At 33.2% G+C, this 13,565-nt stretch overlaps 1 protein-coding gene across 1 annotated transcript in view; it reads right to left on the bottom strand.

The window, feature by feature from the left end:
- Positions 1 to 9,921: 9,921 nt before the first annotated feature.
- Positions 9,922 to 13,565, bottom strand: part of mafk (v-maf avian musculoaponeurotic fibrosarcoma oncogene homolog K) — a 33,215-nt gene continuing 29,571 nt past the window's right edge. Inside the window, 2 exon segments of the mRNA XM_030140758.1 lie at positions 9,922 to 10,297; positions 10,300 to 10,687. Of these exon segments, the coding sequence (XP_029996618.1) occupies positions 10,146 to 10,297; positions 10,300 to 10,687 (540 nt within the window). The 3' untranslated portion in view covers positions 9,922 to 10,145.

The raw sequence follows: 13,565 nt of genomic DNA, 5'->3' as shown, positions 1-13,565 counted from the left end.
AAATATTTTCATAATTTAATGTTACTTTTTGCACTAAAACAGAAAAAAAATTTAAGTTAATTCTAGATTTTTTTTTTTTGCTTAATTCAAGATTTTTTTACTTAATTGAAGATTTTTTTTTTTTTTTTTTGGCTTAAATGAAGATTTTTTTAACTTAATTGAAGATTTTTTTGGCTTAATTGAGCTTTTTTTTTTTTTTTTTTTTAACTTAATTGAAGATTCTTTTCAAGATTTTTTGCTAAATTTGAGATTTTTTTTTTTGGCCTGATTTTTTTTTTTACTTAATTGAAGATGTTTTGTTTTTTTTTGTTTTTTTTGGCTTAATTCAAGATTTTTTCCTTAATTCAAGCTATTTTTTTTTTTTTTTTTTTTGCTTAATTCAATTCAAGACTGTGGAATTTTTGCACTTGGCAGAAACATCCCAGGGGGCCGAACTGGACCCTTTGGCGGGCCGCATGTTTGACACCCCTGCCTTAATGGCTTATGGATGAAAAACAGTGGTTATAATGGAAGAAACAGTGCATTTTAGGCACACTTGGGAGACAGATGCTAGTCTTGTAATTTTTTTTTTGTTTACATTGTACAAATTTTAGTTGGTGACCAGATTTTTTTAAAGATCACGCACAAATGAACAACTTTTGAATTCCAACTTTATTTAAATTGTGAAAAATAATATGAAGTTTTTAACATGAAGTGCAAAGTGTGCCTAAAAAACACACCCGGATACCGGAGGGTTAATAGGGTTGTTCCCACTTTTAATTAGAAATGTTATGTCATACTGGAGATGTACAGCAGTTTAGGATCATAAGTTTGTTTTCGACCGGTTTTGTAAAGTCATTGTTATTAGTTGAATTTTTGATACACTCTCGTGCCAATGATAGCTGTCTTTCTGGGAAAGCAGATATTAATTTACAGTCAGGTAAGAAATACACAAAATGGTTTTACATCTTTGGGTGTGCAAATAAAACAATTGTTTAGCTTCTGTTGAACTGAGTAATTGTGCTCCTTTTCAGTGAGGGGAGAAAAAAAAAGCTTTATTTGAAAGTACAAAAACAAAGACACAGCAGACCTAGTTATAGGAATAATTTACCATATTTTAAATCAGAGCAGAAACAAATAGAGATTTTATTTGTACATGAGGGTAGTTCATTGAGAAAACATGTAAATATTGAATGTAAAATAAAAAATAATTTAGTTTTTTTTTTTTTTTTAATAAAATTACACAAATCAATGAAATAAATATAAAACATATATGAGTAATGACAAGTTGTGAAGGGTACATACTCATTTGATGCTGCCTTATTACTGTCCTTGTTTACAGTCGCTCATTAAGCGTCAACATTATGCCACAAGACTGCAACAAGGGAATCCCATTTATCTCTGAAGTACATACTTAACATAGAAACTGCTGTTGGCGAACAAACATTCAATCCGTTATTTCAGCCACGACCGCTCCATTCCTTCTACTATGGAGCCTTTTTTTTTTTTTTTTTTTCTAACTTTCTAACACAGACACCTTCGGTCTACAATACTAAAACCAACTCTACCTGCCCGTGACTTTAATACTGTAGCTTGTAGGACTGACAAAGCTTGTGTTTGGAAGCTTATTTTAAATTAAAAATCCATGAATACCTCCTCAGGACATACTAGAAACCTTTTTTTTTAACATTTGCATCGTTACGGTTCATGTGGAAGGTAAATATAACAGCTTTAATAACAGTTTTATTACAGTTCATGGATAATGATGAACTTCAGTCATACAGCTTCACTCGACTTTTTGCTTCTATTTCATTTTATGAGATGTTATTTTGTTCATTTAACAGTAAAACAGAGCTCATTGACAATATTAGTCCTGTCGGGCATATGATCACCTTACATGTATTGAAGTGAATGAACCTCCTGCTGGGTCACATTATGACGACTGCTTAATTCACCTTAAGAGAGGTTTGTCTTTTTATTATGGCATGGTACACAAGTACATACTTTTACAAGTTATTTTAAGGTGAGCCGCTTAAAAGATTTCATCTCAGAGCCAAATACAGTAAATAAGTGCTAAATAAAGTCTAACAATGCCTCATTTTTACAGCATTTGGTTTTGAAACGTTATCACAAGAGGTCACTGTAATGTCTTAAAACACGGGTGTCAAACTCATGTTAGTTCAGGAGCCAGATTTAGCTAAATTTGATCTGCAGTGGGCCGAACCAGTAAAATAATAACATAATAATACATAAATAATATCAATTCCAAAATTTGTATGTCTAATTTCTATGTTTTAGAGTGAAAAAAGTAAAATTATATGATCAAAATTTTTACATCCTTTAAAAAAATGTGGAAAAATACAAACAACCAATGACCAAAATGAAATTTTGTTGAGAAAAAAAGTGCAATTTTAACAATTTATGCCATTATTTGGCCTCAGCTTCTCATTTTCACATGTTCATTACAACTTACAGATCACAGTGGATCTACAAATACACAAAACATTTACTAACAGACAGAATATTGGTACAATTATTCTTAATTCTTTTAAGACATTTCAGGTTGTTCATATTTGTTCATGTTTTTCACATTTTTTTGTAAAAGGCTAGTCTGTAAATGTTAACATTTTTGTGTAATTTTACTTTTTTTTTTTTTTTACACTAAAAGAGAAAAATATGTGGTTTTCATTATTTATAGTTTATTATGACAGTATTTTACTGGTCTGACCCACTTTAGATGGAACTGACCTAAAATTATTTTGACATCCGTGATAGTTAATATCTTCAGTATTATTTTTGTGTTTCACTAATTCATCCCGCGGGCCGGACTGGACCCTTTGGCGGGCCGGATTTGGCCCCCGGGCCGCATGTTTGACACCTGTGTCTAAAAATGTTCGTTAGAAAATGCATGTAATCTAATGTGCTTTAAAAATTAACTATGTAAACATGTTAGATGCATTTATATATTATTCTGCGTCATCTTCACTTAACCCTGAAAGGTTATACAGGTCTGGAGGGACAGTCTTTAGCAGCTTTGGACATATTTTCAGGTATGATTTAAAAAAAATAATAATAATAATAAAAAAATTACCATCATCATCATCATCATTGGAAACTGAATCATTTGGCATCTTTATCAAAATATCAAGTTTATGTTCACGCTCACTAGGTTTACATGCAGGTTAATTTTCAGATTTTAATCTGTATGGAATACTCTCATCCTTAAAGGTGGTGCTGTTGTTGGAATAAGGCTTTTCTGTACAAAAGATTAAATATTTAAGATCTGTAATGTCTGCAGTATACCACAATTAAGGACTTATTAATCTATATTTTTAGCTAAATTATCTAAAAAAAAAAAAAAAAAAGAAGAATTTGGATTTGTTTGCATAGATAGTTTGACTTTTGCTATTTTTGTTGTACATTAAACTTACAAAGTGAAATATGACATTTACACACTTCACTAATAGTGTAAACTTACAGTCATAGAGTATAATCTGCTTAAAAAAAAAACTTGCTGCAACCTGTAGAATCCGTGTATCATTTCTTCATTCATTTTTCAATTTAAAATCAAAAAACAAAAAAATGACTCGTTTTTGTGTTTTTCATTTTCAAAACCAGAATGAAAAATGGATAACGGTTCATTTTTACATTTCCTGATTTTGTGCTCAAATAAAAAATGGAAAAAACGGATAACAACCGTTTAATCCAATTTTTCTGTTTTCAATATAGTTAAGTTGTCTGACCCGGAAGTAGTCGTAACTAGGGAAAAAATAAACAAACGGAATCATGGCCGGACTGGAGGAATATTTTGCTATAATTAAGCAGCTGTTTGATACGTGCGTATTGCATTCACACAAAAAAATAAATTCGGCTCTATTTTTCTGAATTAATGAGATAAACAGCAGCTTAATTATAGCAAAATATTCCTCCAGTCTGGCCATGATTCCGTTTGTTTATTTTTTCCACAGTTACGACTACTTCCGGGTCAGACAACTGAACTACATTGAAAATAGAAAAATCGGATGAAATGGTCGTAATCCGTGTATCATTCGTTCATTTGTTTTTCAACTTAAAACCAAAAATCAAAAAACACTTGTTTTGTTTTTCATTTTTTCATTTTCAAAACCACAATGAAAAACAGATAACGGTTTGTTTTTCCATTTCCCAATTTTGTGCTCAAATGAAAAATGGAAAAAAACGGATAACGCCCGTTTCATCCCATTTTGCTATTTTCAGTATAGTTAAGTTGTCTGACCCGGAAACAGTCATGACTAGGGGAAAAAATAAACAAACGGAATTTTCCGAATTAATGAGATACTGTTTTCTGAAAAAAAAATAATAATAATTTTTTAATTTTTTGTGTGAATGCAATACGCTTCCGTACATATCAAACAGCTGCTTAATTATAGCAAAAATATTCCTCCAGTCCGGCCATGATTCCCTTTGTTTATTTTTTCCCTTGTAACGACTAAAGGGACGTTATCCCTTTTTTCCATTTTTCATTTGAGCACAAAATCGGGAAATGGAAAAACAAACCGTTGTCTGTTTTTCATTCTGGTTTTGAAAATGAAAAACAAAAAAAACTTGTTTTTTTTGTTTTTTGATTTTTGGTTTTAAATTGAAAAATGAATGAACGAATGATACACAGATTGGTCGTTATCTGTTTTTTTTTCCATTTTTCATTTGAGCACAAAATTGGGAAATGGAAAAACAAACCGTTATCTGTTTTTCATTCTGGTTTTGAAAATGGAAAAACAAAAAAACAAGTCATATTTTTGTTTTTTGATTTTAGGTTTTAAATTGAAAAACGAATGATACACGGATTCTGTTTGCAGCCCTAGTCGCTGTCTAATTTGTGGATTAGACAAATATTGCATGTGCTGAGAGGAACTATTCATGGCATTTAGATACTCACAAAAAAGACTGAAGTTATGAGAATAGTTTTCTCATTGTAAATGTGAATACAATTTTTTGGAGGGAAAAAAAGGTCAGCAATGACATAATTGGACTTGATTACATAATCACACCACTCCCAGGATAGTAAAAGACATAAATATAGAAAAATATGTAATATATATATTTATATATATATACTGTATATGCATATAAAACTAAGTATCAGAAAGAAAACATAGGATGTAACAACATAGAAACCAAGTGAAAATACAAAATGAGAGTAAGAACACAGCAATGCCCCTGCTTTAAAATCACAGCAGGTTGTACAGCAGCAAAGTTCCCCGTACTGTTCTTTGCAGCTATGGAACAGGGGAAGAACAGTCATGTCCTCTTAGCCAAGAGAAAATCCTGACATGAACAATCTCTATTGACTTCACTCCAAATTAGGAATGGATCCTCGATAAGAAACGGCTATAGATTTCAAGTGAATTTCATAATTAACTTTAAATATCTCAGAACATACAACAGGTGTTTTTACTGCATTTGTCTTGACACCACTGTTCCTAGAGATGGCGTCAGGAGTTCTCTTGCAGAAGAGTGTGTCAAAAGCAAAGTCAAATAGCTACTGTTTGAAAGTTACCAACACCGGCAGCGGCATTTCTCGTGACCCAACAGTAGGAATGATTTCTATTTGGACGGAGTTCTCAATGTAAAGTGACAACAGCGGCAGTGGGAGCTTTTTTCAGTTCATCTCTTATGACAAAAAAAAAAAAAAAAAGTGAAAACAGAGCCTAAGGTTTAAGTCTGTAATATACAGGAATTAAGTTGATTTGCATTTCACTTGTAAGGGCCGCTCACACTATCACTATACATCCAATATGGATTATCTATCATAGAGTGGCTTAGAAGGAAAAGAGGCAAAACATCACGTAATAAGTGCTGCGGTACTGTATGTAATGTCAGAGAAGATAACATCCTTAGTCACATTAAGCTCGACCCTGCACTAAGTGGTCACACCACACTTGGGTTATTTTCTCCAATTATAGAAACCAGTATGATTCATTTCTTTCTGTTAGTTTCTTTCTATTATACTGTTTTCTTACAGTTTCCTCATAAGTGCTCTAAAGCAGCGGTGTCAAAGTCATTTTAGTTCAGGGGCCACATTTAGACTAATATGATCTAAAATGGGCCGGACCAGTAAAATAAAATAAATAATAGGATAAGAACTTAGAAATAATGTCAACTCTATAAAGTATTTTCTGTTTTTGAGCGAAAAAAGTCAAATTTTGTAATGAAAATGTTTACATCTACGAACCATCCTCGAACATAACATATGAACAAATATGAACCTGAAAATTCTGTAGAAAAATAAGTGCAATGTTAACAATATTACACCTTAGTTCAGTGTTTTTCAACCTTGGGGTCGGGAAATTGTAGAAATTGTTCAAATTTTAGTTCCAAACTCCAAAATTTTAACAATATTCTGCCTGTTACCAAATGTTTATGTAACACTGTGTGTAAATGTACATGTATAAATAATACTGGTCAACAACAAATTTATTGTTTAAGTTTTTTGAGCTGATTTAGGATCATTTTGGTGTGCTGAATCCAAAAATCACATTAATTTTGCTCAATCAGGTCAACTTTCTGAACTATGCTACATATTGGCTTTTTAACATTTTTGCTTACATTTATGGGCATTTTCACATCATATACTACAAAATTCTTTCATATTTCTTGCAATAAACGAGTTCTGAAGATTTTACTTTACCAATTTATGATTGTTTTTTTAATATTACAGGTGAATGAAATGGCTTCGACTAGAAGATCTTGCAAAAATAAGCCTGACGTATTCTGCTACATCTGCGGTGAATACATTGTACCTAACAGGAATCCTGTTAGAAAATGATTTTTTTTTTCTCTTAAAACCTATTTTGGGTGAGAACTATATAAAAAAAATCAACTGATAAAGTCACAAAAATGTAATCAATTTTGTGAGAAGATCAAATTTTTCAAAATCAAATTAGCAAAAAAAAAAAACCTGACCTGATTGAGAAAAACAGATGTCATTGTTGGATTTAGCGGTGCAGAATGGTCCTAATTCAGTTGAAAAAACCAAGACAACTTGCAAAAAACATTTTTTTTGTAACCCAGTGTAATAAGTCGAGGCATAATATTGTTAAAATTGCACTAATTTTTCAAATGAAATTTCTGTTTTTTTCAGGTGATTCACATCTTTTTTGTAAAATGTAAATATTTTCATTATTTAATTGGGTTTTTTTTGTACTAAAACAAAAAGAAAAACTTGGATTTGTCATTATTTATAGGTTATTATTATTAAGTCATTATTTTACTGGTCTGGCCTGCTTAAGATCAAACTGGGCTAAATATGGCCCCTGAACCAAAATGAGTTTGCCACCCCTGATCTAATGTCTCAATCGCCACAGCTAATTATTTCACGTCTCTTTCTCAGTCGTGTCCACAAACTGAACAGTCTCTCTCTTCCAAAATACCGCCAGAAGTCGAGCTTTACATGGATGGATGAGCTGTAATGACAGCGAATTGAAGATGCATGAGTTATTCCTCTTTTAAAAGCAGCCTACCTGACACAGACGACCTCTAGCCTTTTACCAGCGTACTCCCCAGGAGGAGAGAAAAAAGCACAAACAAAATACACTCGAGAATTAGAATTCAGCCACAACTTTCATAGCAATTTTGACCAAACGGTTAACTTTTAAACTGTGCATAACCAAAACAGAAACACAGTCCGATCACTAGCCCTTCAGGTAAAACACCAGTGAGTTTTCCACAGTGTAGTGCAGCAGCGCTTTCCAACTTTCCCATAGAGAACCATCTGTAGGCATGTTTTCACTCCGACCACACACTTAACAGCCAATTTTACTGCTTTAGCACATTTGAGAAAAGGAAAGTAATCGGTGAAAACATCTGGTGTTCTGTTTGTTTGGGTTATAAAGGCATGTGGTTAAAGCACTTTTGGTAATTGTGGCTATGAAGAAGCGTCCAACTGACCTCCAAGCTACAACCATTACATCTCATTGCTACGCTATTCCGATAGTTTTAAGGCGACAGCTCTTGAAGGCTCACACTATAAACATGTGCTTTTAACCCTCCGGTATCTCGGTGCAACTTTTAGGCACACTTTGCACTTGGTTTTTAAAAAAAATTCATATTATTTTTCACAATTTAAATAAGGTTAGAATTCAAAAGTTGTTCATTTTTTGCATGATCTTTAAAGTTCTGGACACCAACTAAAATTTGCACATTGTAAACAGAAGAAAATTACAAGACTAGCATCTGTCTCCCAAGTGTGCCTAAAACGCACTTTCTTCCGTTTGATATGTATGATTAGGGCTGAGCTTGATTTACAAAAAATAAAATCAAATTAGAGCAGAAAAATAAATCAATATATAATATTTAATAGTTTGATTTATAGGTGTGCATTTTACGCACACTTGGTGACAGATGCTAGTATTTTTGAACATTTGACCTAGCGCAGGGGTGTCAAACTCATTTTAGTTCACGGGCCACATTCAGCTAAATTTGATCTGCAGTGGGCCAAACCGGTAAAATAATAACATGATAATATATAAATAATGTCAACTCCAAACTTTTCTCTGTTTTAGAGCGAAAAAAGTAAATTTACATTATGAAAAGGTTTACATCTACAAAATATCCTTTCAAAAGATGTGAATAACATGAACAAACTGAAAAAATAAGTGGAATTTTTACAAAGTTATGCCTCAGTTTATCATTTATACATATATATTATAACTTACAGATCACAGTGGATCTACAAATACACATTTCATAACAGACAGAAAATTGTTAAAATTGGACTTACTTCTCTTAAGACATTTCAGGTTCATATTTGTTCAGGTTATTCACATTTTTTGCAAAATTCTACTTTGTTTTTGTGGAAATACATGAAAATATTTACATTTACAAAGAGAAACATTTGGAGTTGTCATTATTTATATGTTGTTATGATAGTATTTTACTGAATCCTGCCCACTTCAGATTGAATTGGTCTGAATGTGGAACCTGAACTAAAAGGATTGTTAATATCTTCAGTGTAATTTTTGTATTTCACAAATTCATCCCAAGGGCCAGACTGGACCCTTTGGCGGGCCGGATTTGGCCCCCAGGCCGTATGTTTGACACCTGTGACCTAGCGCCAAAAATAATAATGCAAATTAATCAATATTGGAGTAAATCACTGACATATGCCAGACTGCAAAAATCAAATAATATGTGATCCACTTTTTATGTAGTGTATTGAAAAAAAATAATTTTTTGTGTTTTTTGCCTCCAAAAAAAAAAAGGTTTGTTTACATGGCAAACACGGCATTTAAAGGGTTAAAAAATGTGACAATTATTGAGTATTTGGTATTTTTATTTATGGCTCAAGTTGATGAAATAGAAAAAGTGTAAAAGAATTAAAAACAAACTGTATGTACTGCATTTTTTTGACATTATTCCACAAGAGTGCCAAAATGTCACACTTGGTGACAGATGCTAGTATTTTTGAACATTTGACCTAGCGCCAAAAATAATAATGCAAATTAACCAGTATTGGAGGTGATCATTGACAAATGCCAGGATGAAATAATCGAATAATATGTGATCCACTTTTCATGTAGTATATTGAAAAAAATTACAATTTTTTTTTGTTTTTTGCATCTAAAAAATGGTTTGTTTACATTACAAACACGGCATTTAAAGGGTTAAAAAATGTGACAGTTATTGAATATTTGGTATTTTTATTTATGGCTCAAGTTGATGAAATAGAAAAAAGTGTGAAAGAATTAAAAACAAACTGTATGAACATTTTTTTTGACATTATTCCACAAGTGTGCCAAAATAGCACACTTGTGGAATAATGCCAAAATGGCACACTTGGTGCTTAGTATAGTCCTTGGTGGACGGGATACCGGAGGGTTAACCTGCGTCACATACTGTTACTTATATCTCTGACGTTACACTAGAATTAAAGAGCTGTTCTTATTAAAGGCATGTAAATACTTTTTCCACACTAAAAAATCTTTGCTATCAGTCATGGAGGTAAGGTCACGGAGGCCCAATACCATGCCGGTGCTGGGGGTCAGGGGTTGGGGGTTGGGGGGTGTGAGGGTGGGGTTGAACAGTGCACAGACAATGTAGATTGTGTAAGATAGACAGATGATGGGAGACAGAGTTGTGAATGCAGCATAACATCACATAGAGCTTGCCACCCCATTCCATCCCTCAGTCTAACTGCTGAGCTTCCTCTCAGTAACAGGAGGAGTGGGATCAGGCTGGGTCGGAACCGGGAAGGACCAGGCAGAAGAACGAGAGCCCAGTCCTGTCAACACTAGGAGGGAGCGGAGAACGGGGTGGGGCTGGAGTTGTTGTTGTGGTTGGCCGACTTGACGATGGTGATGACGCTGGTGGTGGCCACTTTACCCGGCGAGAGGGGCCCGCGGGTCACAGTCCGGGCGAAACACTGGAGAGCCTCGTACTTGGCTCGCAGGGCATCCAATTCCAACCTCATGCTGGCGTTCTCGCGGGCCAGCTTGTCCACCTCCTGCTGAAGCTCGATTTTTTGCCTCTCCAGCTCTTCCTTCTGTGTGACGCGTTTGATTCGACAGCTAGCAGCGTAACCCCGGTTTTTCAGGGTCCGTCGACGCTGCTTCAACCTCACCACGTCCTCTTTGGTCAGCCCGCGGAGGTGCTGGTTGAGCTCCCGCACAGACATGGCCACCAACTCGTCATCGCTGAGTGCCGGGGCATTTTCACCCACCTCCTTCTTGACCTGCGTTAAAAAAAAGAAAGGTAAGTAGCTGAAAATCTGCTGAAGGTGTTTATTTACCTGTGGTTGATTATGTGATGATGAATTGTGTTTGTTGTTGTTTTCATTTTTTCTCTATTATTATTATTTTTTCAGTTTTTACCTGTTTTAGCATCATTCCAAGGAAAAAACTAATGAAAACAGGCTCATTTATGATTCATTTGTGAGCAGTGTAGTACTGGTAAATAAAGCTATAAATTAAAAAAAATAAGATAAATTAAACTTCAAAAATCTTTATCCTCATCTAACAGTAACCCAGTGGTTCCCAACCTTTTTTGGCTCGTGACCCCATTTTAACATCACAAATTTTTGGCGACCCCAGACATTCAAAACAGACTTTTTTTTTTGCTAAAATTAATTTGTTTTTGATCACGTAATAGTTTGCTATACTATGTTGCAAACAATTTTAGACGACATTTAGGCTATGCAATATATATTATTACGGACGGAGGCAGAAAAGCCAGGTGTAGATTACTGCGCAAAGTGAGAACTTTATTTTCCTTGGTCAGGATATGTACAGTCAGTCCAGCTTGGATTTACAAGGCTGACAATTAATACTGAACAAACAAGAACTGAAACTATGAATTATGAAAGAGCTGCAGCATCTGAAACTGACCACAATGAACATTTGACAGATAAACAGAACCACAGTGCTTCAGTTTCAGCTTCACAGTTTGTCATGTCTTTTATGGATTGGGATTGTCTCTGTCAACTCACCATTTGAATGAATGAATGAATGAATGAATGTTTATTTCAGTTAAGCACAAAACACATACATATTAAAAAAAAACAAAACAAACAAACATAAAATTAACACAATTGGTAACTGAAAAAGGAAGAAGCTGAAGCCAGAGGCTTATTTCTGCTTCTCCTATTCCCATCCTTACTCCAAGTCCACACCTGAAGTTGCAGCAGATTAGAATTTAAACACAAATTATTCTACATTCGGTTTCATAAGTCACTTTGAAATCATATTACTTTCATAGCCCTTGAGAATTTGACAAATTAAAGCATTTTTGAAACTCGACAGTGAGCTACACAATTTCACTTCATCCTTCAATTTGTTCCATAATTTGACACCAGTAACAGAAACACAGTGATATTAACTTTTGTTCTTACTTTACATGTTTCAAACACAAACATCCCTCTTAAATTATAATTTCCTTCTCTTAACTTAAAAATTTTCTCAATACAAACAGGAAGATTTTTACTTTAGCACGAAACATAAATTCCATTATTTTTAAACATACAATATCAATCAATATCAATATTTTTTTTTTTTTTTTTATCAGTAATTTTTTTTTTTTTTTTTTTTTAAATCAATTACTAGAAATTTCAGGCGATCCCATTTGAATTCCAGGCGACCCCATGTGGGGTTCCAACCCCAAGGTAGAAAAACACTGCAGTAACCCATAAAGACCTAGCGCTACTTTTGCGGCAGTTCCCAAATCTATCTATCTATCTATCTATCTATCTATCTATCTATCTATCTATCTATCTATCTATCTATGTTTTTGTAGATTTAACCTTTCTTAAGTGATTTATCACTATTTATTATAATATTATCCTCTGTATTTTACCTTGTTTTCAGTGAACATCATGCATTTTCCTGTATTTAATGTACTGATCATGCAGATATTCATAAAACTTCAGATTGAAGTTGAGGGTTACTATATAAAATACATTATTAACAGGAAAAGCACTCGGAGAGCACAGACCTCCGCCAAGACAGATCTGTACCCCCCCCCCCCCCCCCCCCCCCCCATCACCACCAAAATTTAATCATTTCTTCTTTGTGCCAGTATCAACATTTCCTGAAAATTTCCTGAAAATCCGTCCATAACTTTTTGAGTTATCCTGCTAACAAACAAACACGCAAACACACAAAGCAAAGCGATCACAATACATTTTTACAAAAGGTAAAAATGGAATATCAATACTACATAAGCCCTTTAAAGCAGATGTGTATTTCTGCTTCTTATTCAGTTTTATTACAAATGTTATTACTATTTCAAGATAAATAATTGAAGTAATATTTCTGTTAAAATAACTTACGATTCTATTTGTGTGTTTATTGTAGATTTTTTTTACATGGGATTTATGAAGGGGAAAAACAGGCGACAGTATTTTTTTTTTTTTTTTTTTTTTTTTTTAATTCAAGTTTTTATTGAACTTTTCAAAGGCAAATGGCGAACTTAATATGTTTCTCCATACAGGAATAGGAAGTATATAGTTAACAATTAACTCTGGCAACAGACTCAACATATTTTTGTCTCATAAACATAAAAAATAAAAGATAAACAGGCAGGAAATACAAAAGAAGGTAGATACATAATAATATCAACTAATATGTATCTGTAAACACGAACACCTGTACATGCACTCATACATTCATACATGCATACCTATCTACCATCAATAATTATAATATTAAGACAAGATTTAGAAACATTCTCTATAGTGTTACAATATGTTCACTGCAAAAAAGGGGTGTCTAAAAACAAAATTAAAAACACTAAATCTGAGGAAAAGGTACTCAAAACAAATAAAATATCTGCAAGATAATTTCACTTGACAAGATTTTTTGAATTCCGATTGTTAAATCTAGAAATAAGCATGTCTACAGATGTATGAACAGTTAAAATAAGAAATGAACTCTTAAAACAAGATAAATTATCTGACACTTCTAAATCTATCTTGGTAAGAATCAAATATTTTGCATTATTTTTCGTTATTGTATATGGAGCGTTAAAGTCCATTTTGTAATGGATTTGAATTTCACAAACTTCAATGATCCAAACAATAATTTTCTCATAACTGAAGCATGAAAAAGCGTTCAAGT

The sequence above is a fragment of the Sphaeramia orbicularis genome, chromosome 8 (assembly GCF_902148855.1).
Source record: "Sphaeramia orbicularis chromosome 8, fSphaOr1.1, whole genome shotgun sequence".
In the NCBI taxonomy this organism is placed as follows: domain Eukaryota; kingdom Metazoa; phylum Chordata; class Actinopteri; order Kurtiformes; family Apogonidae; genus Sphaeramia; species Sphaeramia orbicularis.
Note: the sequence above shows the minus strand (reverse complement) of the source record. Positions and strands in the feature narration are given on the sequence as shown.